A 27,421-nucleotide genomic window follows, 5' to 3' on the forward strand; every position below is an offset into this window, starting at 1 on the left:
GCCAGTTCTCTACCCCCCGGAATGAAGATTGCCTTTATGCATGGCACATGCTTTTCTGCCCAGATTAAGATCTGGTTTACTTTTCTCTGAGCCATACAACTCCTGGTGCCTTCTTGGTGGTTGATATAAGCCACTGCTGTGGCATTGTCGGACTGGATCCTGACAGGGCAACCCTGTAACCTGAGCGTCCAGGCCTTTAGGGCTAGATATGCCGTACGGATCTCCAGAATGTTGATGGGCAAGGTCCTCTCGGTCTTGGACCATTTCCCCTGGACAGTCGACTGTTCCAGAACTGCTCCCCAACCCGAAAGACTGGCATCTGTTGTTACTACTCTCCAGGTAACTGGTAAAAAGGATCTTCCCTTTTGCAGATTCTCGGGTATCAACCACCAACTGAGGCTCTGACGCACTGTAGGAGACAGACGCATCGGAAAATCTTTTTGTTCCAGGCCGACAGGATACTGTTTTGCAGCAGTCTCAAATGAAACTGAGCATAGGGAACTGCTTCCCCAGCAGCCCCATACAAAGGTGAATAGAAGGACCCTTCTTTGCCCTGACTACCTGAATCAGTTCTTTTATGGCACTGATTTTTTCCTGGGGTAAATATACTCTCTTCTGGGCTGTATCTATGACCAGACCCAAAAACTCTAGTCTTCTTACTGGTTTTAAAGAAGACTTCTTTAAGTTGAGGACCCAACCTAGGTATTCCAGGTAGTTGACTCTGGCGACCAAGTTTTGGTCCAAGCGGGCTACCGACCGGTCTATCAAGAGCAGGTCGTCTAGGTACGCCATTAGCGTTATAGGAGGAGCCAAGATCTTTGTAAACACCCGAGGTGCAGTAGCTAGCCCGAAAGGCAGAGCTACAAACTGAAAGTGGAATTTTTCTACTACAAAACGCAGATATTTTTGATGAGCAGGGAAAATAGGTACATGCAGGTATGCATCCTTGATGTCTATTGATGCCAGAAGTTCTCCTCCTTGTAGGATGGAGACTACCGATCAGATTGATTCCATGCGAAAGGACCGTACTTTTAGGAATCAGTTTAGATCTTTGAGAATGGGCCTGACATCACCATTTGGCTTTAGTACCGTGAAAGGGTTTGAATAAAACCCCAATCCCTGCTCTTGTGTGGGTACAACCACAATAACTTTTTGCGACAAATGTCGTTCCAACGCTAGAAAGAGAGACTTCTTTTTCTTTGGATCTCTGGGAACATTTGATCTGAGGAAACGAGGCGAGGGTAATTCTCGGAACTCTAGTTTGTAACCTAGAGTTATTGTGGAGACCACCCATCTGTCCTGAAAATCCTCCTGCCAGACCCTTGAGAATTGTAGCAGTCTTCCCCCTCACTCGAGTGAGCGGTGGAGCTCCTTCATAAAGCTTCCTTAGCGTTTTGTCTTATAGACTTCTTTCCCCAGGACTTCTTTTGTCTCTGGGGTTGACTCTGATATTTAAATCTTAAGCCTGACAGAGGAGGCCGTCGCGACTGCCTGGAGGCTGAAGCTCCTGGCACTGGGGAAAGAGCACGTTTAAAAGAGGGACGTTTACGCCTTTTCTTAACTGGCAAGAGGGTGCTTTTCCCACTAGAGATCTTTTGGATATAATTGTCCAAATCCTCCCGAACAGCCTTGCACCATTAAAGGGAAATCCAGCCAGAAGCTTCTTACATGGTGATTCGGCTGACCAATTTTTCAACCATAAGATTCTACGCATATGCACCAACCCAAGCATAAGGCGAGAGGTGTGGAGGATAGAATCTCTGATTGCATCAACTGCAAAACACAAAGCTGCTGGTAGGTTGGCCAACCCCCGGGCTTGCTGTTCAGGTAAAACTTTGGGCACCTGCTTGACATGGTCTCTCAAGTATTGACAAACTCCGATTTCTGCCACTGCAGGTTGAGCCACTGAACCTGCCAAGGAGAAAAACGTTTTTTAACAAGAACACCAATTTCTTATCAGTCGGGTCCCTAAGCATCTGAGCGTTGTCAAGAGGACAAGTCAGACTTTTATTTATGGAGGATATGGTGGCATCAACTGCCGGTATACTCCACATCTTTGTAAATTTTTCCTCCATAGGATAAATTGTTGAAAACTTTTTAGGAGGGAAAAAATGTTTATCTGGGTGATCCCATTCAGAATAAATAAGCTTTTCCAGTAAACCATGAACAGGAAAGGCATGTGCAGTTTGAGGAGGCTTTAGTGAACCCAAACAAGAGGAGGGTTCCTCAACTGACTCAGATACGGTTAACTTAAATGTGGAGTGGACTAAACCAGCAAAATTTTGCACCAGCAACTTCCTGAGAAGTTAAAGAGGGCCCTTCTCCACTTGATTCCTCAGAAGAGTCATCATCAGTTTCATCCCGATCCTCTGATTCCTCTCCTTTTTCCTCCAGAGTTCCTCTGTTTGAGGGTCCTGGATGGCAGAGGGGGACCTAGTGCGTTTTCTTCCACTGAGTGAAGATGCAATTAAGGCCACTAGTCTTTCCTCTAATCCATATAAGGTTGAGGAAAAAATCTCCTGAGTAATGTATACAGGGGCTGAAGTGCCACAAGCAGATGCAGCCCCTGACCCCGATGGCTCACCCTGGCCAGCCTCCCCTGATCCTTCTGGGGTGGGGGAGGTGCTGCAGAGGGAGGGTCCTGAGAGCCTGAGGGAGACCCCTTAGAGCCCCTATTCTTCGGGGTATTTGTACCTCTTCTGCCCATAGTGCCAAGCAGCAAAGGCAGAGGTACTACCAGAATGCACTGACTGCTGAGCAATGTAGTCCAGCAACTGCCGCTGCTACCAAGTCTCAGTCTCTGGTGCCTAAGTAAATGTTGCCTGGGAATGCCTGTGTCCCCCACACTCACATGCGCCTGTCTGCTCTGTGTCCTTCCATAAGCCGTGTGCACCTGAAAAAGAGTACACTTTAAAGCTTGTGTGTAGCCTGCGATGTGGGCGTCTAACCACGCCGACGTCGCATTAACGCTCCCCCCCTCCTCGGCCCACCCCTTTCACCCCCCTTGTCTTTTTCAAAAAAGACCGCTTCCCGCATGAGCCGAGGCTCCAATCCTCGGAGCAAGCATGGAGGGAAGGCTGGGGGAGAGGAGGGCTGGTGGATGGGAAGCTGCCGTAGCGGCGGTGGGTGGTGTGGTATACTACCGCTTCTCTGTGCCTTAAACATAAGCCGTGGGGGGAGAATAAAGAAAAAACCCCTTCCCACATCCTACCTGGAGCATGGCTTGGAGGAGCGTACAGCATGGACACTGAGACAGACAGATCAGGCATGAAAAGGTAAGTGCTCTTGACAGCCCCCAGTGGCAACTTTAGGCATAGCATACATTTACTTAAAGGAGAAACCTACTAGAATTAGAAAAATTCTTAAGGAGTCTCCCTTACCTTATCCAGCTGCAGGGTCTGTGTGACAGACCCAATCTTCACCTCTCACGGTGGGCACCGTTTAGAAAAAAACCTTCAGAAACTGGGGCCCCCTTCGTTTAAGGGGATCCGCAGTTCTAGGCCTGTAAAGCACCCCGCCAGGAATATGGCTGAAAAAAACAAATACTGGATCCCGGGGTCCCGCTCTCTAAAAAGAGAAGCGTTACAGGTAAAACCTCATTTCTTCGGACACAAGGCCTGGGTACCATCCAACTCGGCCTGGAAAAGACACCTTGAATGGATATGGTTGCATGGCTTGCCCCAGTGAGGATATTCCAGTGGAGCTCAGCACAGCACATCTTTACTCGTGACCAACACCTAAGACACTGCCGAAAAAACGGAGGTACTCCCAGTAAGGGGAGGGGTTATATACGGGGTTGAACTTCCTGTCTAGGGTGTGCCAGTGTCCAATCACCTAGTGATACCCTATATAACCCATCAGTAATTACTGAGACTCTGTGTCCCGCGATGTACGAGAAAGAAACCTTTCCAAATCCATTCCTTTTTTTTAACAACAAGGGACATCATCCTTAGGTCTGTATGCATTGCAAACACATCATGGCTGGTAGGAGGGGCTGGCACGGCGCTGTACATATAGCTTCCTGAAAACATCACAGCACCCTACATCAGTACTCCGCTCAAGAGCCCTCAGTGGATTGCCTCTTAGAAAGAGTTATGCAAATATCAAAATGTCTTGGTTCTGTGTCAGTCTGGAAACGTGGGGGTTCCTAGGCAGGCTGCATTTGTGTAACGCCCACATGTGATGCTGAGTTTCTACGATTGATAACAGAAATCCAATTAATTAAAGGGGCGGGCCAGGGATAATCATGGTGGGTGTCCTCCAGCCAGGAAATGAGGCTGGGCTCTGAATTGCTGCAGCTTCTAATGCACACTGTAATAAAGCTCACAGTGTGCAATGAAATCAGACAAAACTTTTTTTAGTACAGGAGAGGAGCCTGTACAGCTGTGCAAGACTGAAGGGAAGGCCAGAGGTCAGATATAAGAAGGAAATGGTAGGCCTAATCTCAATTCATGCATAGCTATATATGTCATATATTATTATTATTATTATACAGTATTTATATAGCGCCAACAGTTTACGTAGCGCTTTACAACTTGAGGGTAAACAGTACAAATACAATACAATTTGATACAGTAGGAATCAGAGGGCCCTGCTCCTTAGAGCTTACAATCTATGTTTGGAACTCAGATGGTTTTGAGTTATGGACCACACTTTACAGAGGTGCCTTGAGATGATGGATCCGTTTAGTTTGTTTTTTGTGCTGATTAGCTGGAGAATATTTGTATTGCTTTGCATATTGCCCTGTCCATATGTAGCTTTATTGCTAGTTTCAAATTGGTCTGAGCAGTTGCTCCTCTGTGAGCTTTGGGTGGCGTTTCCCTTGAAAGTGGAAAACTACATCTGGCAGGTTTACGTTTGTCCTAATAGAAACAGGCATAAGTCTAAGAGCTGAAATTTCATCTAATTTGACAATTTGCTGTGTGTTTTCATCCCACTCCTACAAAATCACCCAGTGTAAAAAGCAGAGAGGCACCTAGCCCTGTGTTATTATGGCAACTAGGTATGAGTAAGCTTTAGACATATTTAGGCTACATAAGTACATCAGTCTTCCACATTCATCATTAAATTCAGCAACTCCCAACATTTGAAACATGAATCTCAAGGAATCATTTTATTTTCAAATGAAACAACCAGAGTAACTGATCAAAGAAACACATGTGACTAAAGATTACCGGGTCAGAAAAGTATTTTTCTCCCCGCTGTGAGGATGTATTGGCAGTTTCCTAGAGGAGGTTTTGTTCTGCCTTCATTTGGATCAATATCATCAGGAAAGATGGAACCTGAGGGCCTTTTCTTCAACTTGTGTTGCCGTTTTTTTGTGTTTCTTTTCCAGCACATTTGATCATTACCAAAACCTCACATTCTTAACACCTTTGTCCACCTAAAGCAAAATCAAAGAAAATTTAAACTTTAAGACTAGATATGGTAGCAGAAAATGTGTTTTTCTTTCTCCTCAGTAAATGGAATTTTAGAGCTAATGAGGCCTGACGGGTTAAACGAGTAAAAAAAAATATTACAAACAAACCTTTGCCAATCAAAAGCTAAAAACATATTGTACCAATCTATTCCAACGACTAGCCAGTATTTGTACATGCCAAAATCCGACTTCATCTGCTATTTTTTATTCCATTCTAAATGGAGCTGAAAGGTAATAAAAAAATCTACTCTGACTTGTCAGCCATGGTACAATTCAACAAGCCTTGACCTAATAACAACTTGTGATGAGCAGCCGTCGGCAAGCCAAAAGTCTAGGTATATTGAACAATTATTGGATAGACAGATCCGGTTTCCCTGTCCATATCGTGCTCTGCTCTCCTTTTTCCAGCCATCATTCACAATTCTACAGCCAGTCTCGGGAAGGGCTTGCAGGTATTTTTGTCTGTCCACAGAGTGACCCTCTGGCAATAAACAGAGAGAAGTCACAGAAAGTTCAACCAGATAAGACTTTAAAATATGACCAGTGCGGGAAGTCAACCAGAACGGCGGTACAGAAGGCAAACTTAATTATGTTTCACAATTTGTGCCGCTGACCTTTTTCTTAAAATCCAATAATAAAGTATATGTTTTAAATTAGAGCACTCCCCAAGGGTGTTTCACAGGGGGGGAATATTTATTAACCCCTTACCAGAGCCGCCTCCCCAGCCCTTCAAGAGAATCTAAAAGCCAGGAGGGCTTTCTGATTGCGTGACTGCTGTGATTGGCTGTCACAGTAGTCACATGATCGGAAGCTCCTGATCGCAAGTATGCCACAGGAGCTGCCTGTGACAGATTAATTACTGTGCAGAGAGCGCTATGAGCACTAAAAAGTAGTTTCCCTATGGAGGCGTATGTGCCGTGGCTCCACATTACCACTTGACCTCTGGAAAATTTACCCCCCTTCATGACCAGACCATTTTTTGCAATATGGCACTGCATTACTTTAACTGACAATTGCGCGGTCGTGCGACGCTGTACCTAAAAAAAAGTATGTCCTTTTTTTCCCCACAAATAGAGCTTTCTTTTGGTGATATTTGATCACTTCTGCGGGCAGGGAATAAGTTAACATGAGGGACGATCAAAGGGATAAATATGTGCCTGACCAGTGCTTTACTACTGTGGAGAAGGTGCTTGTAGTAGAAGGCATGGATCGGCGCATCCTGATTAGCAGAGGCCCATGATCCATGCCTTCTATAGTGACAGAACAGAGATCTGCCTTGTCTACATAGGCAGACCGCCATTCTGCCTGTGTACCGAAGCATCAGTGGATGCTGGTGAACATCAAGGCCGCCTCACCTGCCGATCAGCTCCCGCTGTGTCTAATTACAGCAGGAGCAGGACGCTTGTGCACGCGCTCCAGACACAGACATGCAGGATCATGTACTAGGTACTTGATCCTGTGCAGCAGAGCCACTGAATATATACAGTATACAGTCGGCAAGTGGTTAAATCCCACTCGTTGCATACGCATACGGTCGACAGTAACAGGATAAACCTACGCCCAATCTCCTTGCTCCCCTTTTCCTCTAAACTCCTTGAACGCCTGGTTTACAACCAACTGAGTGACCACCTCATTAAAAACAACCTTCTTGATCCCCTATAATCTGGATTTCGCCCTCAACACTCCACAGAAACTGCTCTTTTAAAACTCACAAATGACCTACTAACTGCAAAAACCAATGGACACTATTCTGTACTCCTGCCTTTGACACGGTTGACCACCCCCTCCTCCTCAAAAAACTTTACTCCCTCGGTCTCCGTGACTGTGCTCTTCAGTGGCTCTCATCCTACCTATCCCAACGCACCTTCAGTGTCACTTACAATTCTACTTCCTCCACTCCTCTTCCCTTCTCTGTCGGGGTCCCCCAAGGTTCTGTTCTTGGACCTCTTTTATTTTCAATCTACACCTCTTCCCTGGGTCAGCTGATAGCCTCTCACGGCTTTCAATATCATTTCTATGCTGATGACACACAAATCTATCTCTCCACCCCTCAACTCACTCCATCAGTCTCCTCACGCATCACTAACTTACTAACCGACATATCTGTATGGATGTCACACCACTTCCTCAAACTCAACTTGTCCAAAACCGAGCTTATAATATTTCCTCCCGCACGTTCCTCTTCCCCCGACTTCTCTGTCAAGAGCAATGGCAAAACCATCCACCCGTCCCCACATGTCAGGGTACTAGGTGTTATCCTGGATTCTGAACTCTTCTTTCAGCCCCACATCCAATCACTTTCCAAAGCTTGCCGCCTCAACCTCCGCAACATCTCTAAACTACGTCCCTTTCTAACCAATGAAACCACAAAGCTCCTGATTCACTCCCTGGTTATCTCTCGCCTTGACTACTGCAACTCACTCCTCATTGGCTTACCTTTAAACAGACTATCCCCCCTTCAGTCCATCATGAATGCTGCTGCCAGACTCATCCACCTTACAAACCGCTCAGTGTCTGCTACCCCTCTCTGCCAATCCCTCCATTGGCTACCACTCGCCCAACAAATTAAATTCAAAATACTAACAATAAGTTACAAAGCCATCCACAACTCTGCCCCCAGCTACATCACTAACCTAGTCTCAAAATACCAACCTAATCGCCATCTCCGTTCCTCCCAAGATCTCCTGCTCTCTAGCTCCCTCATCACCTCCTCCCATATCCGCCTCCAGGACTTCTCCCGAGCCTCGCCCATCCGCTGGAATTCCCTACCCCAATCTGTCAGACTGTCTCCAACTTTATCCAATTTTAGGCAATCCCTGAAAACTTTCCTCTTCAGAGAAGCCTATCCTGCCTCCATCTAACAACTGCACTATTTTCTCCATTAGCTCATCCCCCACAGCTATTACCCTTTTGTATCACTTGACCCTCCCTCCTAGATTGTAAGCTCTAACGAGCAGGGCCCTCTGATTCCTCCTGTATTGAATTGTATTGTACTTGTACTGTCTGCCCTAATGTTGTAAAGCGCTGCGTAAACTGTCGGCGCTATATAAATCCTGTATAATAAAAATAATAATAATAATAAAGGGTAACTAAAGCCAAAACATAGTTTTTGCTTTGGGAAGGAGTGGGGAAGGATTAGAAATCCTGTAAGGTTTTTATTGCTGTTTGTTCCCCCACTGGAAAGAATTGCCCCTTTATATTTTTCCTGGTGATAAATGGGACAGAAAGTGAAGAAAAATCAAATATCTTGGTTGTCACTCCAGCAAGTACAGAAGAGAAACATTCCAGTGGAGTCACTTGTTCCAGAGACCACTGTCACTTCCTGTTTTGTCACTTTACCCAATGGGACACTGATACCAATAGAAATATTTACAGGATTTTAATCATTCCTATCCTAAAAAAAAAAAAAGTTTGACTTTAGATACTTTAAAGTACATTAAATGCTTATATTTGACAGTCTAAACAAGTACCAAATCCAGTTACTATATAATGAACAAGGCTTACAACGTTCCTTTACCTCCCCTGACTGAGCCAAATCCTCCTTCATTTGTATTTCACAAGCTGACCCCCCCCCCCCCCAGACACTACAGCAAGCCTGGGAGAAGTGGGCAGGACTAGGTGTGGTCATTGACAAGCTACAGCCCTGTAAATCAATGCCGATAGCCACGCCCCCTGCAACATTCTTTCACTCCACTGTAGTGCAAGAAGGCCCAGCCCACATGAGTGTGGAATCTCGGCTCCGAATTCAGGAACAGTGCAGCATCATTGCCACCCAATTACAGTAAGCTGCATTTGGTAGATTTCACTGGCAGGTTCAACAGGTATTCCTGCAGGAGGTGAAAACTGTAAAGCTACTTTCAGACTGAAAACGCTGGCCGTTAGCGCTAAAGCGCTGCTCGTTTTAGCAGCACTTTTGCACTGCTTTTCGCCCGCTAGCAGGGCGCATTTAACCCAAAAAAGTGTTCAAAAACTCCCATTTTGCGGCACTTTGAACGTGCTGCCTATTCATTCAAGTGGGCAACCCGCCCCAAAGATACTGCTTGCAAGACTTTTCGGAATGTTCCGCAAGCGCACCGCCCAAGTGTGAAAAGACACACTGGATCTAATGGGAGGCGGTTTTCAGGTGCTTTGCAGAGGCTATTTCTAGTGCTAAAGCCCCCGTGTGAAAGGGGTCTAAAGCATAGCCAGTGCATAGTCAGAGCTGTGCTCACTTCTGGGGACCTGGGTTCAGTTTATACCAGGGTTCTAACAGCATGGAGTCAACAAATAAAAAATATATATATATATATATATATATATATATATATATATATATATATATATATATATATATATATATATATATATATATATATACACACACACACACACTATAAATATATTAAAATATGAATATACTTTGGGAACCCTGCCCTTGGCTTTTGTTTCTCCTATTAGGATTTTAGCCACTAATCAACGAATGACATCTGCACTGTAACACAAGTTTTCAATTAACGTCCTTGATTCCTGTTTTGAACACATTCTTTTCTGGGCTGAAAACTGGTATGCAGACTCAAACACCTTCGGGGGATGTAAAAAACCATAAAGCATGTTATATTTACATGTTATTAGCTGCAATGTCACACACAGACTTGCATGTCTGATAAACCTGACCTAATGTTTTCAATATTTACTCTCATTAGTGTTCTACCTCTGAGCACAAGGAATCAAAAAGCGTTATTTCTTCCAGAGCATTACGTGCATCTGAAACTTTTCAAATTGATGTCAAAACAAACTGTTATGTCTCATACATCGCCTGTATATTGAAGATAGAGCAGCACCTGCCTTACAAGCTCTGATATCTCATTAGCACAGATGACTGAATTTGCTTTATATTGGCAGCTGGACTTCTCAAACATGCAAATGTGTCAGAGAGCAGCAAAAGAAGATTTCAAAAGTTAATAAGCATATCCGGTGATTTATTTATACACTAGACGTGGTTCCAATGATGCTTATATAAAAGAGATGATCTTTACCCTATCTGGCCAACAACTGTCAGATCAGGAAATGCAGAAATCTCTCTTATTGGTGACAAAAAATAAAAATAAAAAATCTATGCTTGGCCCAAATGATTGTTCATGGTACTGTCCGCCAAGCGTGATGGAGGGATAATTTTTGATAATTCAATGCATTGCTGTCTTTGAAGCCTAACGCCTTTCCCTATCAGGATATTTTTTTTATTTTTTGCACACGTTAAATTTGCTAGAAATTACTGTAACCCCCCCCAAATAGTATATAGTGTCTGGAAGAAGACATCCTGTTGAATAAAATGGTGGTAGCTACTATTTTGTATGTCACAATATATTTGTGTAGTTACAGCGCATCCGGAAAGTATTCACAGCACGTCACTTTTTTTCCACACCAAGATCGGTGGAGCGGTGTGTCAGACTGACACACCGCTCCAACGATCGCCGCGATGCGCGCCCCCACTGGCACGCGGCAGCTGTTATCCTGAAGGACGTCATATAATGCCCAGTCAGCATAACTGAACCACCGCCCGGCCGTCAATCTGCTATAGGCCGGGCGGGAAGTGGTTAAACCATGTCCTGTGGTCTGATGAGACCAAGATAAACATATTTGGTTCAGATGGTGTCAAGCTGTGTGGCAGCAACCAGGTGAGGAGTACAAAGACAAGTGTGTCTTGCCTACAGTCCAGCATTGTGGTGAGAGTGTCATGGTCTGGGGCTGCATGAGTGCTGCCGGCACTGGGGAGCTACAGTTCATTGAGGGAACCATGAATGCCAACATGTACTGTGACATACTGAAGCAGAGCATGATCCCCTCCCTTCGGAGACTGGGCCGCAGGGAAATATTCCAACATGATAACGACCCCAAACACATCTCCAAGACAACCACTGCCTTGCTAAAGAAGATGAGGGTAAAGGTGATGGACTGGCCAAGCATGTCTCCAGACCTAAACAAATTGAGCATCCTTGGGGCATCCTCAAACGGAAGGTGGAGGAGCGCAGAATCTCTAACATCCACCAGCTCTGTGATGTCATCATGGAGGAGTGGAAGAGGACTCCAGTGGTAACCTGTGAAGCTCTGGTGAACTCCATGCCCAAGAGGGTTAAGGCAGTGCTGGAAAATAATGGTGGCCACACAAAATATTGACACTTTGGGCCCAATTTGGAAATTTTCACTTAGGGGTGTACTCACTTTTGTTACCAGTAGTTTAGACATTAATGGCTGTGTGTTGAGTTATTTTGTGGGGACAGCAAATTTACACTGTTATACAAGCTGTACACTCACTACTTTACATTGCAGCAAAGTGTCATTTCTTCAGTGTTGTCACATGAAAAGATATAATAAAATATTTACAAAAATGTGAGGGGTGTACTCACTTTTGTGAGATACTATATATACCATGATTTGAAGACTCTAAAACTTTCACTGATTTGGGGTATTTTTATCAAAGGAATACAGGAGAATACATTTTGGCCTGAATTTATGAAGAAAGATTATTTGCAAAATATTATAATAGAAACATTTTTTTAAATTATCTGTATTTTTTTCATTTATATTGTAAGAAAAAAAAAAGTTCCTCCTGTTCTCGCTGGGGAAGCTGTTCCCTGCAGTCACGGGCTTCTTTGAGAGGCCCGTCACTTTTATCAGAAAGCCCTTTGCCAGCTCTTAAAGCCGATAACACTTAACCACTTGTCTATCATGCCATTTATAAATGTACTGCTACTGTATTATCATAATTGACACAAAGCAGGGCCCTCCTAACCCCCTTGTATTGTATTGTAATTGTACGGTCTCCCTTTACAATGTAAATTGGTGTGTGAACTATTGGTGCTATATAAATCCTGAATAATAACAACATGAGGAAAGCCCATTTTGAAAATAAAGACTACTGTTGTTTTAAAAATTATATTGGCATTGTGAAGCCAGTCTAGAAGCACTCTGTATTGTATTTCTTTAATCAATTTAGATTTATAAACCATGGAACTGTCTTGTGTATCTCTATACAACATGCTGTGTGTTTTTACAATTTGTAACAACAGAGGATTTTGCTATCATGCAAAAAGCTTTATTTTTCAAGTTTAATGGTCAATTATGGAATAAAAACAATTATAACTCTCCTCTCCTGCATTTTTTTTCTTTAATATCACCTTTCTGTAAAAGAAGAGTTTAATCTGTCAAAATCAATTGCCTCGCCAAAATTAAAATCGATGCCTCCTCCAGACGTCGGTGCTCAGAGATCTATGGCTTGGCTTCTCTAATGTGGTTTGGAACCTCTCACTGTCTGGTCATTTGTTTTTTGAGTTTATGAATAAATGTGCACCAATCATTTTCTATCTAAAAATAAACGCATTATAGGCAAGTGACAGTAATTAAAACACAGGAACCAATGGGGAGGACTAATTAAAGTGTTACTAAACCCATGAATGTAAAAAGTACACACAACCTATACATTTTTTTTTTCATTAAAATAAAACGGATATGTACCTTCTCTGATGAGCAGTATACAGCAGTGTCTGGCCGAGTCCTAAATATTCTTGTAGGAGGAGATTTCTCTCTCCTCTGATGTGTCTTGTGATGCTGACTGACCCCCAAACCCTCTGTCCGGTCAGCGCTGACTGGAAGGAGGAAGGGAGGGAGGGACTGGCCTGTCATCTAGGATCTGTATACACGCCGAAATGTGTGATCTTAACACCATGTGATCTAACTAGCTCCAATCAAAAAGGAAATGTTCTCTCCAGCAAAAGAGACCAAACTGAGCATGTGCAAACTGACTCCACTAGCCTTGTCTTATCTGGATATGTTATGGGAACAATGTAAGAAGAAGAGAATCTGTGCATACAGGATCAAATAGGCTTTTTACACAATGCAGAGGATTAACCCCTTAGGTCCCACAGTGAGGATAACAAGCATGCTTTACTGTATATACAGACTGATTTTACTGTTGTGAGTTTAGTAACACTTTAAGGCCCCTTTCACACAGGGTGGAGTCGCTGGACGGACTCCGCCAGCTCAGTGGTGGATCGCTCCGTTGATCCCCACTGAGCAGGCGAATGAGAGGTCCGTCTCTGCTCACTATGCAGGGACGGACCGATCAGAGCCCCGCTATTCTTTATGGCGAGATCGGATGAAAACTGACAGCCTGTCTGTTTTCATCCGATCCCATCCGCTGGACAGATGGCGAATGTATGTATGTAGCCTCAATCAAAAGTGACTTGTGCTTAAAAGTTCATGGAGATATAACCAGCTGGTGAATGGGTGGAAAAAAAATCAATAAATATGTTGCACTAAATAAAAAAAAAAATCACAAAATAATACATCACGTGAGTCCAAGAGTCACCAACGTGACATATAAGCCGATATCGTGAAAGGGGCCTAAAAGAGCAGTATCTTCATGATAATGCTGGTCTAGCAGAAATCCTCATATGTTTCTCACAGCTGAACAGTTAGGAGAACCTACTACAATATTAATCTGTCTATCCATGTGAGATTATTCCTCCGACATATCTTCCTTAAAGTGGTTACATATACCCAGTGAAGTGACTGACCTCAAGTGATACACAGAGATTAAAGTGGAGTTCCAGTCATTTGTTTGTTTATTAAAAGTCAGCAGCTACAAAAAGTGTAGCTGCTGACTTTTAATAAACACACACTTACCTGTCCCACGGTCCAGAGGTGCACTCACCCCAGCAGTTTTCTTCCTCTCTCCTCCCTCGGCGGCGCCGGCAATTCTACTATGGGCACCCAGCTGTGATAGCTTGCGGCTTCAAATTCAGGTGCCCACTGTGCATGCGCGGGTGGCGCTGCGCTCTGTGATTGGTCCCGAAGTCTTCTAGGACCTGTCCTGTGTGTCCCAGAAGACTTTGAGAGGGAGGGGAACGGAAAACTAAGGCAACTGAAACAAAAGTGGCTGTGGGTACCCTTCAAAACCGGGTACCCGCACCCCCCCTCCCTCAAAGCTCTGTTTCACCATTCGGAGCTGGGGAGGAGGCTTTAAGCTGTAGTTCCACTTTTGGGTGGAACCCCGCTTTAAACAAATCCTCTTCCATAAATTGAACCTGTTTATTTGCAGCTGTCTTTCTCCTCAAAGTACAGAATTTAAACAGGATCTCTAAGCTCTGAAAAGCAGGGGGAGGGAGAGCTGAAGTTACATCAGTGAAGAGAGCTCCGAGAGCTGATTGGAGGGAAGGGACACACCCCTTCACACAGCACACAGGAACAGATCTGAGGCTGTCAATCACAGGCTGTGCCCTCCCCGTCACCATTTTTCTTTCATTAGAGGTAACTCATGCTTATAGCAGAGAAACAAATCTGCACACAGAAATTACACTTTGTGCTCTGGACTGAGACAAGTAAACGCTATAGAGCGATATGCTTTGTTCATATTTCATGTCTGAGGATTACAACTGCTTTAAACATTTTGCTTCAAAGTAATTTGCCTTAATACAAAGACTGTGTATACTTACGGAAGTTAATCCAACATTGTAGATTTTTAGGCTTGGGATGCATGTTTCAGATGTTCCAGGGGATAAGAATGAATACTGGAACAAACCTTTATAACCCTTTATCCTTCCTCCGAAAGCATTCTTATAGCAGATACTGCTACAAATATTTATCAGTCCTGTTCCTTTTTCACAAACCTCTCTAAAACCACCCTATTTAATTTCTTCTCCTCATAAACCTATTTACATTTTTTGTCCTATTCAGAATTCTCCCTCTTGCAGGCATCTTCCTCAAAAAGTTCACTTTTCCATATTTCCTCCTCACAAACTTCAATTTGTCTTTCTCAGAAACCTTCATCTTCCATTTGTCCCCCTCACAAACATCCCCCTTCCATACATCCTCACAAACTTCACTCTTTTATATGTCCTCACAAACCTCACTCAGAAACCTAAACCTAACCTCAACTCATCACTTCATATGTCCTCCTCAGAAACCTCCATCTTCCATATGTAATTTGCACAAACTTCACTCTTTCATACATCGTTCTTACAAACCTACCCTCTTCTATATGTTTTCTTCACAAAACTAATTCTTCTGTACTTCCTACTCAGAAACCTAAATCTTCCATATATCCTTCTCACCTTCTTCACTCTTCCATGCATCCTCACATACCTACCTCCCCCATATGTCCTCCTCATAAACCTCCATTTTCTATATAATTTAGGCTATAGTGAAACACTTCATCCTCTAAACAGACACTAAAGGGCTAACCGGCTTAGATTTTTGCTCAGCATAAATAATATACTATATGGAGATTACACTACACACAATCAGGACCTGGAAACTTTAAACATGGGGAGGACCAGCTGAGAGTTAAAACTCAGTGTTCAGTGTGAGGTTCGGAATCTTAAAGAAAGCCTATTACTAGAAGTGCCAGCATTGATTCACAGTTGAATGATGTGATGTTTCATTAAAAGCTGTTGACTAGATCTTCCAAGTTTACTTTAAGAAAATAGTTTCCATTAGAAGCTTAATCCACTTAACAAGGTCTGTAAGAGATTGCATGGGTCTGAAACAAGCTGTCCACAAGGGAAAAACATGATTCCAAACTGCATCAAGAGTGTCTAGATTTTTATCTTCCACATTAATAACAAGGTCCAGGAAATATAAAAAACCCTGTGATTAATGAAAAATGTAATCTCCATTTGTTGATGGCAAGCAGTGCAGAAGCCCAGGTGTCCAGCAGTGGCTGACAGAAGATTTAAGCCCATGGCTACACAAATGTGTACTGACTCGGTAGACTAAGCACCTGGGTCACCTGGCAAGCACTGCCTCTGTTCCTTTGGCTTTCTCACCAGCCAAAAACACAATAACCCATATCACATGTGGATTTATCATCTGCCCTCACACACAGAATATTTACTTTTGGATGGTGTGAGAAAGGGTTAGAATCAGTGTTGTTTTTTTTTTTTTCTCCTGTTTGTGTCCCTGTTAAGTGAAGTGTCTTACATATCGTTGTTCCACAGGAGCAGGAAGTCAGGGGAAATCTCAAGTGAGAGGAAACCCGGCCTTTGACAGCTGTTATGATAATAGTCGTGTAAAATTAAAAATTTCCCCTTAGGCCAGGCATACACGATTCGAATTTCGGCCGGTTCAGCAGGAACCAGCCAAGATTTGGACAGGCTGAATGTACCATGTTGATCGATCAATCAACTTGGGTACAAACAGCCTGCCTGCGATTATCAGTAGCAGATGTGATAATCACTATCTTCTCCCGGCGGGGATGCTTTTTTTTTTATATCCTGAAAGACATTCTAACAATTTCCCACTTTACATAAAACTAGAGAAATGTTTTGGTTGGGATTCAACTTCATTCACCCCTTGGGCTGAAACTTTTCTAGTGTAGTAGCAGATTCTGGAACAAATAAATCAAGGTATCAGTATGGTTGCTGGGGGCTCCACATTTGCTCCAGCTTTCATGCTGTACAAATGGCTGTACAATTCATCTACCAAGTGACTCATTTGTACAAAGCTCTTACAATGTACATCTAAATCTGCAGATGTTGGGCTCTCAAAAGGCAGCAGCTGAAAAATCGCTCTGATTCACAGGAAAGTGGACTATCATTCCAAGAATTTGGCGAGGAGAGGGTGGAATACCTGGATGCTCCTGCAGCTCTCAGTGTGAACACACTGCTGACATATTTCCAGTAACTGTGGGGTACAGGAAGACTGCCGGATACATTCTGCAGCCCTGCCTATTATGGTAAGAGGGTGGCCAATAACTGAGGTTAATGAAGACAACCCCTGGAAGACAATCTAAGCCAAATAACGTCTTGGATATAAAAACATATATTATGTCACAGCATTATTAGATCTGATCATTGACAGTTGTTCCAGCGTGATTTGGGATCTTTAAAGACTGACAATACAGTACTACTCAGAGTTCCTGTATCCTGAACATGGCCGTTGCACATTTTACCTCACCTGGTAAAATGAATAAAACTCCTGAGTCAGCTCATTAGCTTTACAAGACTGCAAAGCTGCAGAACTACTTTTACTTTTTTAATTACTAATTCTCTGCCTACTTGTTTCATTTCAACCTCTTGGAATGAAGACCGTTTGGAGAATTGAATTTTTCCACTGAAATCAGAGTTTGGCCCTGTGCACTGAAGATACAGTGGTTACACTTAATAAGCATCCAAAAAAGACCAGTACAGGGAATTATTTCTGCTCCCCATTTCTCTGGGAGAGGCTCCAAAATGCTGCTTTTAATATAAGTTGTACAGCTCTTCCACAACAAGGCTGTAACTCATAGGTGGGAGCCAGGAATACCCCATGTAAACAGTGGAGGAGCCAAGGTTACCAGGCGTACAAGAGACTCTGTGCTACCTCCCCTGGGCCCTGAACTGGGTATTGACATCTCTATCACCAAAGTCTAGCTAATCTCTTCTGGTGGTTGGTCACTTTTTGGTCAAACTAAAAAGGGAGTGGCACTGAGAGTTATGGCTTTTCTATTTCTTTCTAACTTTAGCCTTTCTGCCCTATTTATAAAAAGCTGCAGCTAATCTATTTATCCAGTCTTTTTATTAATAGAGTTAAAGTAGAACTACAGGGCAACACTTTTTTTTTCTTTTTGGATAGAGTAAGGGAGGATAATAACCTGTCAGAATTTTCTTTTGCCATCTGCGTCCCATTGCGGAGACCCAAAAACTGAAAAGAAGGTGGTGCAGCATTGTTGGAAGCTTATGAAAGTGGAATAATGTCCTTTAGAAGGGAGAAGGGAATGGTTAAGACCTCTGTTGAGTTTGTTTCAGCTGCCAGTTCCCCACTGGGAAGCTTTCCTGTCACTTATTGTTACAGAAATATAACAGGAGGTGAGTGTAAATCTCTGCACACAGCAATGGGAAATGCCCTCTTAAGGTTCATTCACATAAGCTTTGGTCCCTGAAGAGCAATCCACTCTCTGATCACTCTTCTGAAAGCATTTGACAGGTGGTAAGGTGGTGTTTTATTGCTTCCTCACCGCCTGCTTTAACCCTGATTGCCGTACTAGCACGCCGCAACCATGTGCTTTGCACATGGTTGCAGGGTGCTTGAAGAGTAGCCCCATTCACTTGAATGGGTCATGTTTAGTGGGCACTACAACTGCTGACAGAGACAGTGGGTAGAATTCCTGCCACAGCTGCAAAGGAAAGCAGCGTGGCCGTAGCATGTGTAGACCTCTGGCTGCTGCCTCTGCAGCTAAAGAGGTAGCAGTTGGAGGTAAAAGTTTTACCACCCCCCTCCCCCAAATGCTAGCATAAACAAGCCCTTTGAAAAATTGTCACTAGAACAGGTGTCCCCATTAGAAGACTGCTGCACTGTGGGTTAATGGGAGATTATCATATTCCAGATTCTATGCTGTAATTGCTCAATACCTGATCAATCATAGCTACAGTGCCTTGAAAGAGTATTCATGCCCCTTGAAATTTTGTCATGTTAAGACCAAAAATGTAAATGTGTTTTATTGAGATTTTATGTGATAAACCAACAAAGTGGCACATTATTGTGAAGTGGAAGGAAAATGATAAATGGTTTTCACATATCTTTACAAATAAATATCTGAAAAGTGTGGCATGCATTTATATTCAGCCACCTTTACTCTGATACCCCTAACTAAAATCTAGTGGAACCAATTGCCTTCAGAAGTCACCTAACTAGTAAATAGAGTGCACCTGTGTATAATTTAATCTCAGTATAAATACAGCTGTTCTGTGAAGCCCTCAGAGGTTTGTTAGAGAACCTTAGTGAACAAGCAGCATCATGAAGGCCAAGGAATACACCAGACAGATCAGGGATAAAGTTGTGGAGAAGTTTAAAGCAGGGTTATTTTATAAAAAAAATTCCCAAGCTTTGAATATCTCAGAGAGCTCTGTTTAATCCATCATCCGAAAATGGAAAGCGTATGGGACAACTGCAAACCCTACCAAGACATGGCCGTCCACCTAAACTGAAAAGCAGGGCAAGGAGAGCATTAATCAGAGAAGCAGCCAAGAAGCCCATGGTAACTCTGGAGGAGCTGCAGAGATCCACAGCTCAGGTGGGAGAATCTGTCCACAGGACAACTATTAGCCGTGCTCTCCACAAATCTGGCCTTTATGGTAAAGTGGTACGAAGAAAGCCTTTGTTAAAAGAAAGCCATAAGAAGACCCATTTGCAGTTTGTGAGAAGCCATGTGGGGGACACAGCAAACATGTGGAAGAAGGTGCTCTGGTCAGATGAGACCAAACTTGAATTTTTTGGCCTAAAAGCATGTGTGGCAGAAAACTAACACCGCACATCACCTTGAACACATCATCCCCACGCTGAAACATGGTGGTGGCAGTATTATGTTGTGGGGATGCTTTTCTTCAGAAAGGACAGGGAAGCTGGTCAGAGTTGATGAGAAGATGGATGGAGCCAAATACAGGGCAAGCTTAAAAGAAAACCTGTTAGAGTCTGCAAAAGTCTTGAGACTGGGGCAGAGGCTCACCTTCCAGCAGGACAACGACCCTAAACATACAGCCAGAGCTACAATGGAATGATTTAGATCAAAGCATATTCATGTGTTAGTATGGCCCAGTCAAAGTTCAGACCTAAATCAAATTGAGAATCTGTAGCAAGACTTGAAAATTGCTGTTCACAGACGCTCTCCATCCAATCTGACAGAGCTTGAGTTATTTTGCAAAGAAGAATGGGCAAAAATGTCACTCTCTAGATGTACAAAGCTGGTAGAGACATCCCCAAAAAGACTTGCAGCTGTAATTGCAGCGAAAGGTGGTTCTACAAAGTATTGACTCAGGGGGGGCTGATTACAAATGCACGCCACACTTTTCACATATTTATTTGTAAAAAATTTGGAAAACCATTTATCATTTTCCTTCCACTTCACAATTATGTGCCACTTTGTGTTGTTCTATCACATAAAATCCAATGACATTTTTAATTGCAACATGAAAAAATGTGGAAAATTTCAAGGGGTATGAATACTTTTTAAAGCCATTGTATAAATGTTCCTGTTCCTGGAGTATGTTTTCAAAGGAAAGACATTGTTTTTCTAAAAGTGCTGTTTAAAATTGATTTTGTCGGTTTTTGTTTTTTTTTTCTTTGGAGTGTTGGAAGGGTTATGATTCTTCTCATGTTTTTATTGATGTCTGAGTCCCTTACAGAGAGATTTATATTCTCTGCTCGTTGTTGTGACTCAGAAAGTGATAGGAAGATGAAAATTTGACATCACAAAAAAAGCAATAGAGGGTAATAGCGAGAGGAGGGGGGACAGGTCTGTACGACTTACCAGCTGCGTTATATGAAGTGTTTGAAGGTGTTCTACGCGAGAAGCTTTTTACTGCCAAGCTTTGCCCTCTCTGCTTCCTGCGCCAAGCTGTGCGACACTTGGAGTCAATGCTCTGTTTTATCCGGTACCAGTCGGACTCTGTGATTCGGAACTTGTGGAATAGATGACCTGTGTAAGAAAAAAACACACAACCACAATTATTTCTTTTAATGTATTTTAATTCAGCCAAATATGTTACATAGACTACATTTAAAGTTGTTGTAATAATCCCTTACAAATACTCTCAGAAGTGACTAGCCTCTGGGGATGCACAGAGATGAAAGAAGTCCTCCTACATAAGTTGTACCTGTTTATCAACGACTGTCGGTGTCAGACATTTCAGGGACAGATGTAAAAAAACATAGATTTTTACAATCTGTCCCTGGTTTTACTGAGGCTGGCAACCCTGATGGGGCCCCCGGACAGTGCTCAAGTGCCCGAATGGTCAGTCCACCCCTGGCCCCTAGTGAGTAGATTCCATTTATGTTTTTGCCACCCAAATGCATTATTTTAAATGTTTCTACATTTGCCATGTAGTTGCCCACCCCATTAATTTGTTCTGATCTTCTTGCAAGGCTTCCACATCCTGCAGAGAAATTATTACCCTGCTTAGCTTAGTATCGTCCGCAAATACTGAGATTGAGCTGCTTATCCCATCTTCCAGATTGTTTATGAATAAATTAAATAGGATTGGTGCCAGGACAGAACCCTGGAGGACCCCACTTTCCACACCGGCCCAATCCGAGTACTCCCCATTTATCACTACCCTCTAAACTCATCCCTGTAGCCAGTTTTCAATCCATGTACTCACCCTTTGGTCCATGTTGACAGACCTTAGTTTGTACAGTAAACGTTTATGTGGAACCGTATCGAATGCCTTTGGAAAATGCAGATACACCACGTCTACGTGCCTTCCTTTATCTAGATGGCAACTCACCTCCTCATAGAAGGTTAATAGATTGGTTTGGCAAGAACGATTCTTCATGAATCCATGCTGATTACTGCTAATGATACAGTTCTCTTTACAAAAATCTTGTATATAGTCCCTTATCATCCCCTCCAAGAGCTCGCAAACTATTGACGTTAGGCTAACTGGTCTGTAATTCCCTGAGATATATCTTGGTCCTTTTTTAAATATTGGTGCTACATTTGCTTTTCTCCAATCTTCTGGTACCATACCATACCAATGGTCTGGCAATTACTTGACTGAGTTTCTTAAGGACCCTCGGGTGCAAGCCATCTGGTCCCGGTGACTTATTAATGTTATGTTTTTCAAGTCTATTCCTAATTCTATCCTCCGTTAGACATGAGGGTGCTTCCTGTGACATGGCATGAGGATAAACATTGCAGTCTTGGTTACTGAATGCCCCCCGTTTCCCTCGTGAAGACTGAGAAGAATAAATTCAAAACCTTCGCCCTCTCTCCGTCTTTTGTAACCAGATTCCCTTCATCATTCTTTATGGGGCCAATATGATCTGACCTCCCTCTTTTACTATTTATATACTTAAAGAATTTCTAGGGATTTTTTTTTACTCTCCTCTGCTATGTGTCATTCGTGTTCTATATTAGCCGCCCTGATTTCACCCTTACATTTCTTGTTGCATTCTTTGTAAAGTTGGAATGCTGACAATGATCCCTCAGCCTTGTATTTTTTTTCTGAAGGCCTTCTCCTTTGCTTTTATATGCATTTTTACAATGGAGTTAAGCCACCCAGGACTGTTAGCTCTTTTAAATTTATTTCCCATTGGGATGCACTGGTTAACACCCTTATTTAATATGCTCCTAAAGCACATCCATTTTTCTTCCGTGTTTTGTTCCTAGGATTTTATCCCATTCAATATCTTCTAGCAAGGAATGTAGTTTATGGAAGTTGGCTCTTTTGAAATTCAGTGTCTTTGTATTCCCCTTATGTTTAATGTTTGTGTGATTTATACTGAAACTTATTGACCTGTGGTCGCCGTTTCCTAAATTGCCCCGTATTTCCGCATCTGTGATCAGGTTGGTATTGTGAGTAATCAATTGGTCAAGTAACGCATTGTACCTTGTTGGTGCATTTACCATCTGACCCATGAAATTGTCCTGTAAGACATTTAGGAAATGGCGAGCCTTAGATGAATGCGCAGTTCCTTCTGCCCAGTCTATGTCTGGATAATTAAAATCGCCCATTATGACGACGCTTCCCATCCTTCCCGCCATTCCAAACTGTGATAGGAGGTCCGCCACCCCCTCCTTCCTCTGGTTAGGGGCCTATAGCATAGTCCCAGTATTACTTCCCCCTTGGTTTCCTCCCTTTGAAGCTCTACCCATAAGGATTCCACCTCCTCCCTTGCACAATTTGTGATGTCGTCCCGCACTTTCACCTGTACATCATTTCTGATATACAGGCATACCCCTCCCCCCCTTTTTTTTACACTCTCTATCCCTGCTATATAGGGAATACCCTTGAATGGTTGCCAGCCATTCATGAGAGCGGTTGAACCAAGTCTCTGAAATTCCCACAAAATCTAAATTCTCCTTGTACAATAGCAGCTCTAGTGCTCCGGACTCCTGGCATTAGTGAACAAGCCACGCAGTTTTGAACGGTCACATACTATCTCCTTATTTGGCGTTCTGAGGTTGCAAATAGTACTGGTTACTGTACTTACCACGGGCTTAGGTGCTTTAGTCAACCTACCACTAATGCCCCAATATTACCCTCTGGTATTTGTTCCATGCTGGCTAACTCTACACCTGGACCCTCCCCCCCTCGTCGCCTAGTTTAAAAGCCCCTCTAACTTATCAGCCATCTTCTCTCCCAGCCGATCTGCACCTTCCCTATTTAGGTGCAGTCCATCCCTGCTAAAGAGCTGGTAACCGACTGAAGTCAGCCCAGTTCTCCAGCAACCCAAACTCCTCCTTTCTACACCAGCTCCTCAGCCACTTGTTTACTTCCCCAATCTCCTGCTGCCTTTCTGGTGTGACCTGAGGTACCGGTAGTATTTCTGAGGATACTACCTTGGAGGTCATATTCCTCAATTTAGCTCCTAAGTCCCTAAAATCGTTTTTTTTAAGGACACTTCATCTTCCTCTCACTTTGTCATTGGTGCCAACGTGTACCATGACAGCTGGGTCTTCCCCAGCCCCTCCCAGTAATCTGTCCACCAGATCCGTGATGTGCCGGGTAGACAACATACAGTTTGGCGCTTCAGGCCTTTGTGACAGATTTTCCTCTCTGTCCTTCCGAGAATTGAGTCCCCTACCACCAGAATCTGTCTTTCCTTTCCCTTAGCTTCACCCCCAACCTCACTGGAGGAGTTATTCCCCTGGCAGCTAGGGGCGTCACTCTGCTCCAGCAATGCCGGTCCCTGACTGGTTTCACCAATATCACGCAACAGGGCGTACTTATCGGGATGTTCCAGCCTGGGATTGGCCTCCCTCTTTCCCCTCTACGCTTCCTGACTGTAACCCATCTACTCTGCTCTGGTGCCTGCACCTCTTTGTCTCCACCAGCCTCTGTGCTGGCCCCTGCCAGCACCTGCCTGGTACAGTCCCAACTCTTCTTTAGTGTGGAGAGTCTTCTCAATGTTAACAGTTGCTTCCCTCGATTCAGAACCTGGGCTTCCAGGAAAACAATGTGCTTACATTTTGCACAGCAGTATTCGCCCTCGTTTAGATGATCAAGGAACACATAAATGCTGCAAGATGTATACCGAGTTGCATATCCACATCCGCTGGGCATCATATCCACTTATTTATTGGGGATTGGGGATAATACCCTGTCCAAATTAACTAACAAATGGCTTCCTGACACTAATACCCAATAATACACAGGTACTCAACAATGCAAAGGCGCTCATAGAACACGGGCGCTCACAGCACTCAGTCCCAGCTATAAATCAATTAAAAAAAAAGATCACGACTCTTTAAAATGATGCTCTCCATCCTGACAGATCCTTTGCAGCAGCCAGCGGGAGAGGGAAACCTGGCAGTACTGCTGAGAAAGCAAAGGAAGGACACAAGAGCCCTGGGGGAGAAGGACAGGCATATGCAGGTAGTGGGAGCAGCATGTGGAAGAGCCAATGCCCTCCATTTCCCTCCTGCAGCCATTGAATGTTCAGTTCCTCTACATGCTGCCACCCTCCTATCCAGGCATACAGGGGGGCTGCAATGGCAACCCCCTGTATATTCACCCCTGAGGAGAGCATATGATTTTTGACCAGCAGCACTGCACACCTTTGCTGTACCATTTAGGTATCCTAACTTCTCACCACTCTAATAATAAAAAAAAAAATCGAACTAGGAGTTTTGCATTTAGCAAATCTGATTTAGCTCTACGGCTTGTGTTGCACACAAGCATAACAGTAAATTTTCACACCAACAAAATTAAATTGCAAAAAAAACCACACAAAAATCAGCGCATACGAAAAGTAGACCAGCTAACAATAGTCCACATCGAGCATTTAAAGCTTAAAGAGCTTTGTGAAAGTCATCCAATATTAACAAACTTGGCCCAGCACCCCTCAGCAAAACGCTTGTACCATATGATTCCACCGCCACAGAGGCGTGTAGCCGTGAAACTTTGAACTCACAGAGCTGAAATAAACTATAGCATTTGACAGCTCACTCTTTGGCAGACTATAAACATATTCTTAAATCATAACTTAGCATTTTTACAAGCTTTAGAGATTTCATATGTGAAATGGTCTGTTTTGGTAGGGGCTTGGGTCCCTGGATGCCATTTGAAACACTGGAGGGAAAAAAGCCAACTGTAGGGAGAGAAAAAAAAAACAAATGTGCACAGAAGGGAACAATTCAATCTCATCGATCTATAAAATTGAATGAAGCGTGGTCAGTCCACTGAACCCAACAGAGAAGCCGCGTTCTATGCTCATATACACAGCAGCGGGAGCCTTTATATTAAATGGACTGAAATCCTCGAAGTTGCCCACACACAGAGTGGCCAGAAAGCTTAGAAACAAATTATTGGATTTTTGATACAGTATTTAAAAGGAAGTTATAGTTTAACATATATGGAACATATGAAAGCATTCAGCCTCAAGCTGAAATTTGCAAAGAAAATGGAAATTTTCAAACAGCCAGGCTTCTAATTGCTGAAGAAACGTTGCATGTCTCTTCCGGAATAAATTATTCTTATTTGCCTGTGCAGCTCAAAGTGCTGGGTTCCAAGATGGATGCATATGCATGGGAGTTACATCACTCAGGTGTGACAAATCAAGATGGCTGAAGATCCTGATCCTGGAAGAAGACCAAGAGAAGATGTTGAGGAGGAAGCAAGGGGAGGGGAGTATAGTTCCGCTTTAGTATACTTCGTATAAAGATCTTATTTTGGTTTCCACTTATAAGGTACATTTGGCTATTACATGCTCTGCTTTCTGTTTGTTATAGTCGCACAACATCCTTTCAGACCCTCTTGTTTCAGCTTAGGTCTATCAGAAAAGGTCTTTCTGACAGAAAACAACACGTCACACATCCACAAGGCTCTGCACACCAAGACAAGACAAAATGTGATCCAGGCTTGCTAGGCTGCATGAGGGAATTTGAATGCAGAATTTATTTATTTTTTAAATTATAGCAAATTAGAAAAATGGGGGTGTCCTTCCTCATTACTAACAAGGATGATACCAACACAGAAACAAAAGATGTGAGCATGAAACCCCTTGCATTCCGATACCTAGCCTAGGTTCACACAAATGCGGCTCTACAAGCCAAGTTTTGCATGGGAATGGCAGCCTATTCATTTGAATAGGCTGTCTTCTGAAATGCCGGGAAAAGGTCCCTGCAGCATTTTAGAAATCACAGCCTGCACGGGAACTGCTAGTGTAGTGCGGTCACCAGTGCGGGTGCCATTAGTAATAATGGCACCCACATGCATCCCATGCATTTTTCTGTGTGGGTGGTTTTGGGAACAGGAAATATAAAGTATATTCAAACACAATGGGAAATGTATTACCTTGTTTTTTGGGGGGTTTTTTTGTCAACATCCGTTTGGTCATAATTATCCAATCAAACTTTTTTTTTTTTGGACAATATCTTAACAGATTTATTGATATGAGAAGAGAGCTGCAAAAGAAGTGCTATTTTCATGTCCTTTCAATCACTAAACCATAAAACGGCAAATTCCAAAATGTCCAAAACCCCAGATATGCGTTCTTTTTAGAGTCAAATATGTGTTTATTGCATTTCAGGATAAGAAAACATAACAGAGAATCCAAATATGCAGCATCATATTTTGAATAGTACAATAAATGTGTCAGGAATAGAAGAGGAAGAATCACGACACAAACACAGTTAAGGTATTATCGCATGTAATTACCACCCATCACGAGAGAATATGAAATCATCAACTCTTGGAAGAATGTGTTGGGTCTCAAGGTCAGCCCTGTCTTATTTGGAGCAGGAGAACAGGAAAATAGAGTAGAAAAAGGAAAGGAAAGGAAAGGGGTTAAAGAATAGGGTGAGATCAGGGGGAATAAGTTAAGGGAGGGTTTGAGCAAACGTTGAAGGACAAACCTGCGGGGTTTGGTCAAGCAGTGGTCCAGTATTAGCCAATAGGTGGTAACATGTGGTAACATGTTTGTCAAGGAGTCTGAGGTGGAGAATACCATCCAGAGGAGCCATAGGGCCTTAAATATCTCAAAGGTGTCATTATCCATAGCCAGCATTTCCTCCATGCGCATAATGTCGTTGACTGTGGAGACCCACAA

General features: G+C 43.2%; 1 protein-coding gene across 5 annotated transcripts in view; it reads right to left on the minus strand.

Annotated features, from left to right (window-relative positions):
- Nucleotides 1-27,421, minus strand: part of BANP (BTG3 associated nuclear protein) — a 662,871-nt gene that overhangs the window by 212,644 nt on the left and 422,806 nt on the right. For all 5 annotated transcript variants that reach the window (XM_073605714.1, XM_073605712.1, XM_073605715.1 and 2 more), the window contains one exon: nucleotides 20,679-20,846. In XM_073605714.1, the coding sequence (XP_073461815.1) occupies nucleotides 20,679-20,846 (168 nt within the window). The remainder of the gene's footprint in view (nucleotides 1-20,678; nucleotides 20,847-27,421) is intronic.

The sequence above is a fragment of the Aquarana catesbeiana genome, linkage group LG11, assembly GCF_042186555.1.
Source record: "Aquarana catesbeiana isolate 2022-GZ linkage group LG11, ASM4218655v1, whole genome shotgun sequence".
Lineage (NCBI taxonomy): Eukaryota > Metazoa > Chordata > Amphibia > Anura > Ranidae > Aquarana > Aquarana catesbeiana.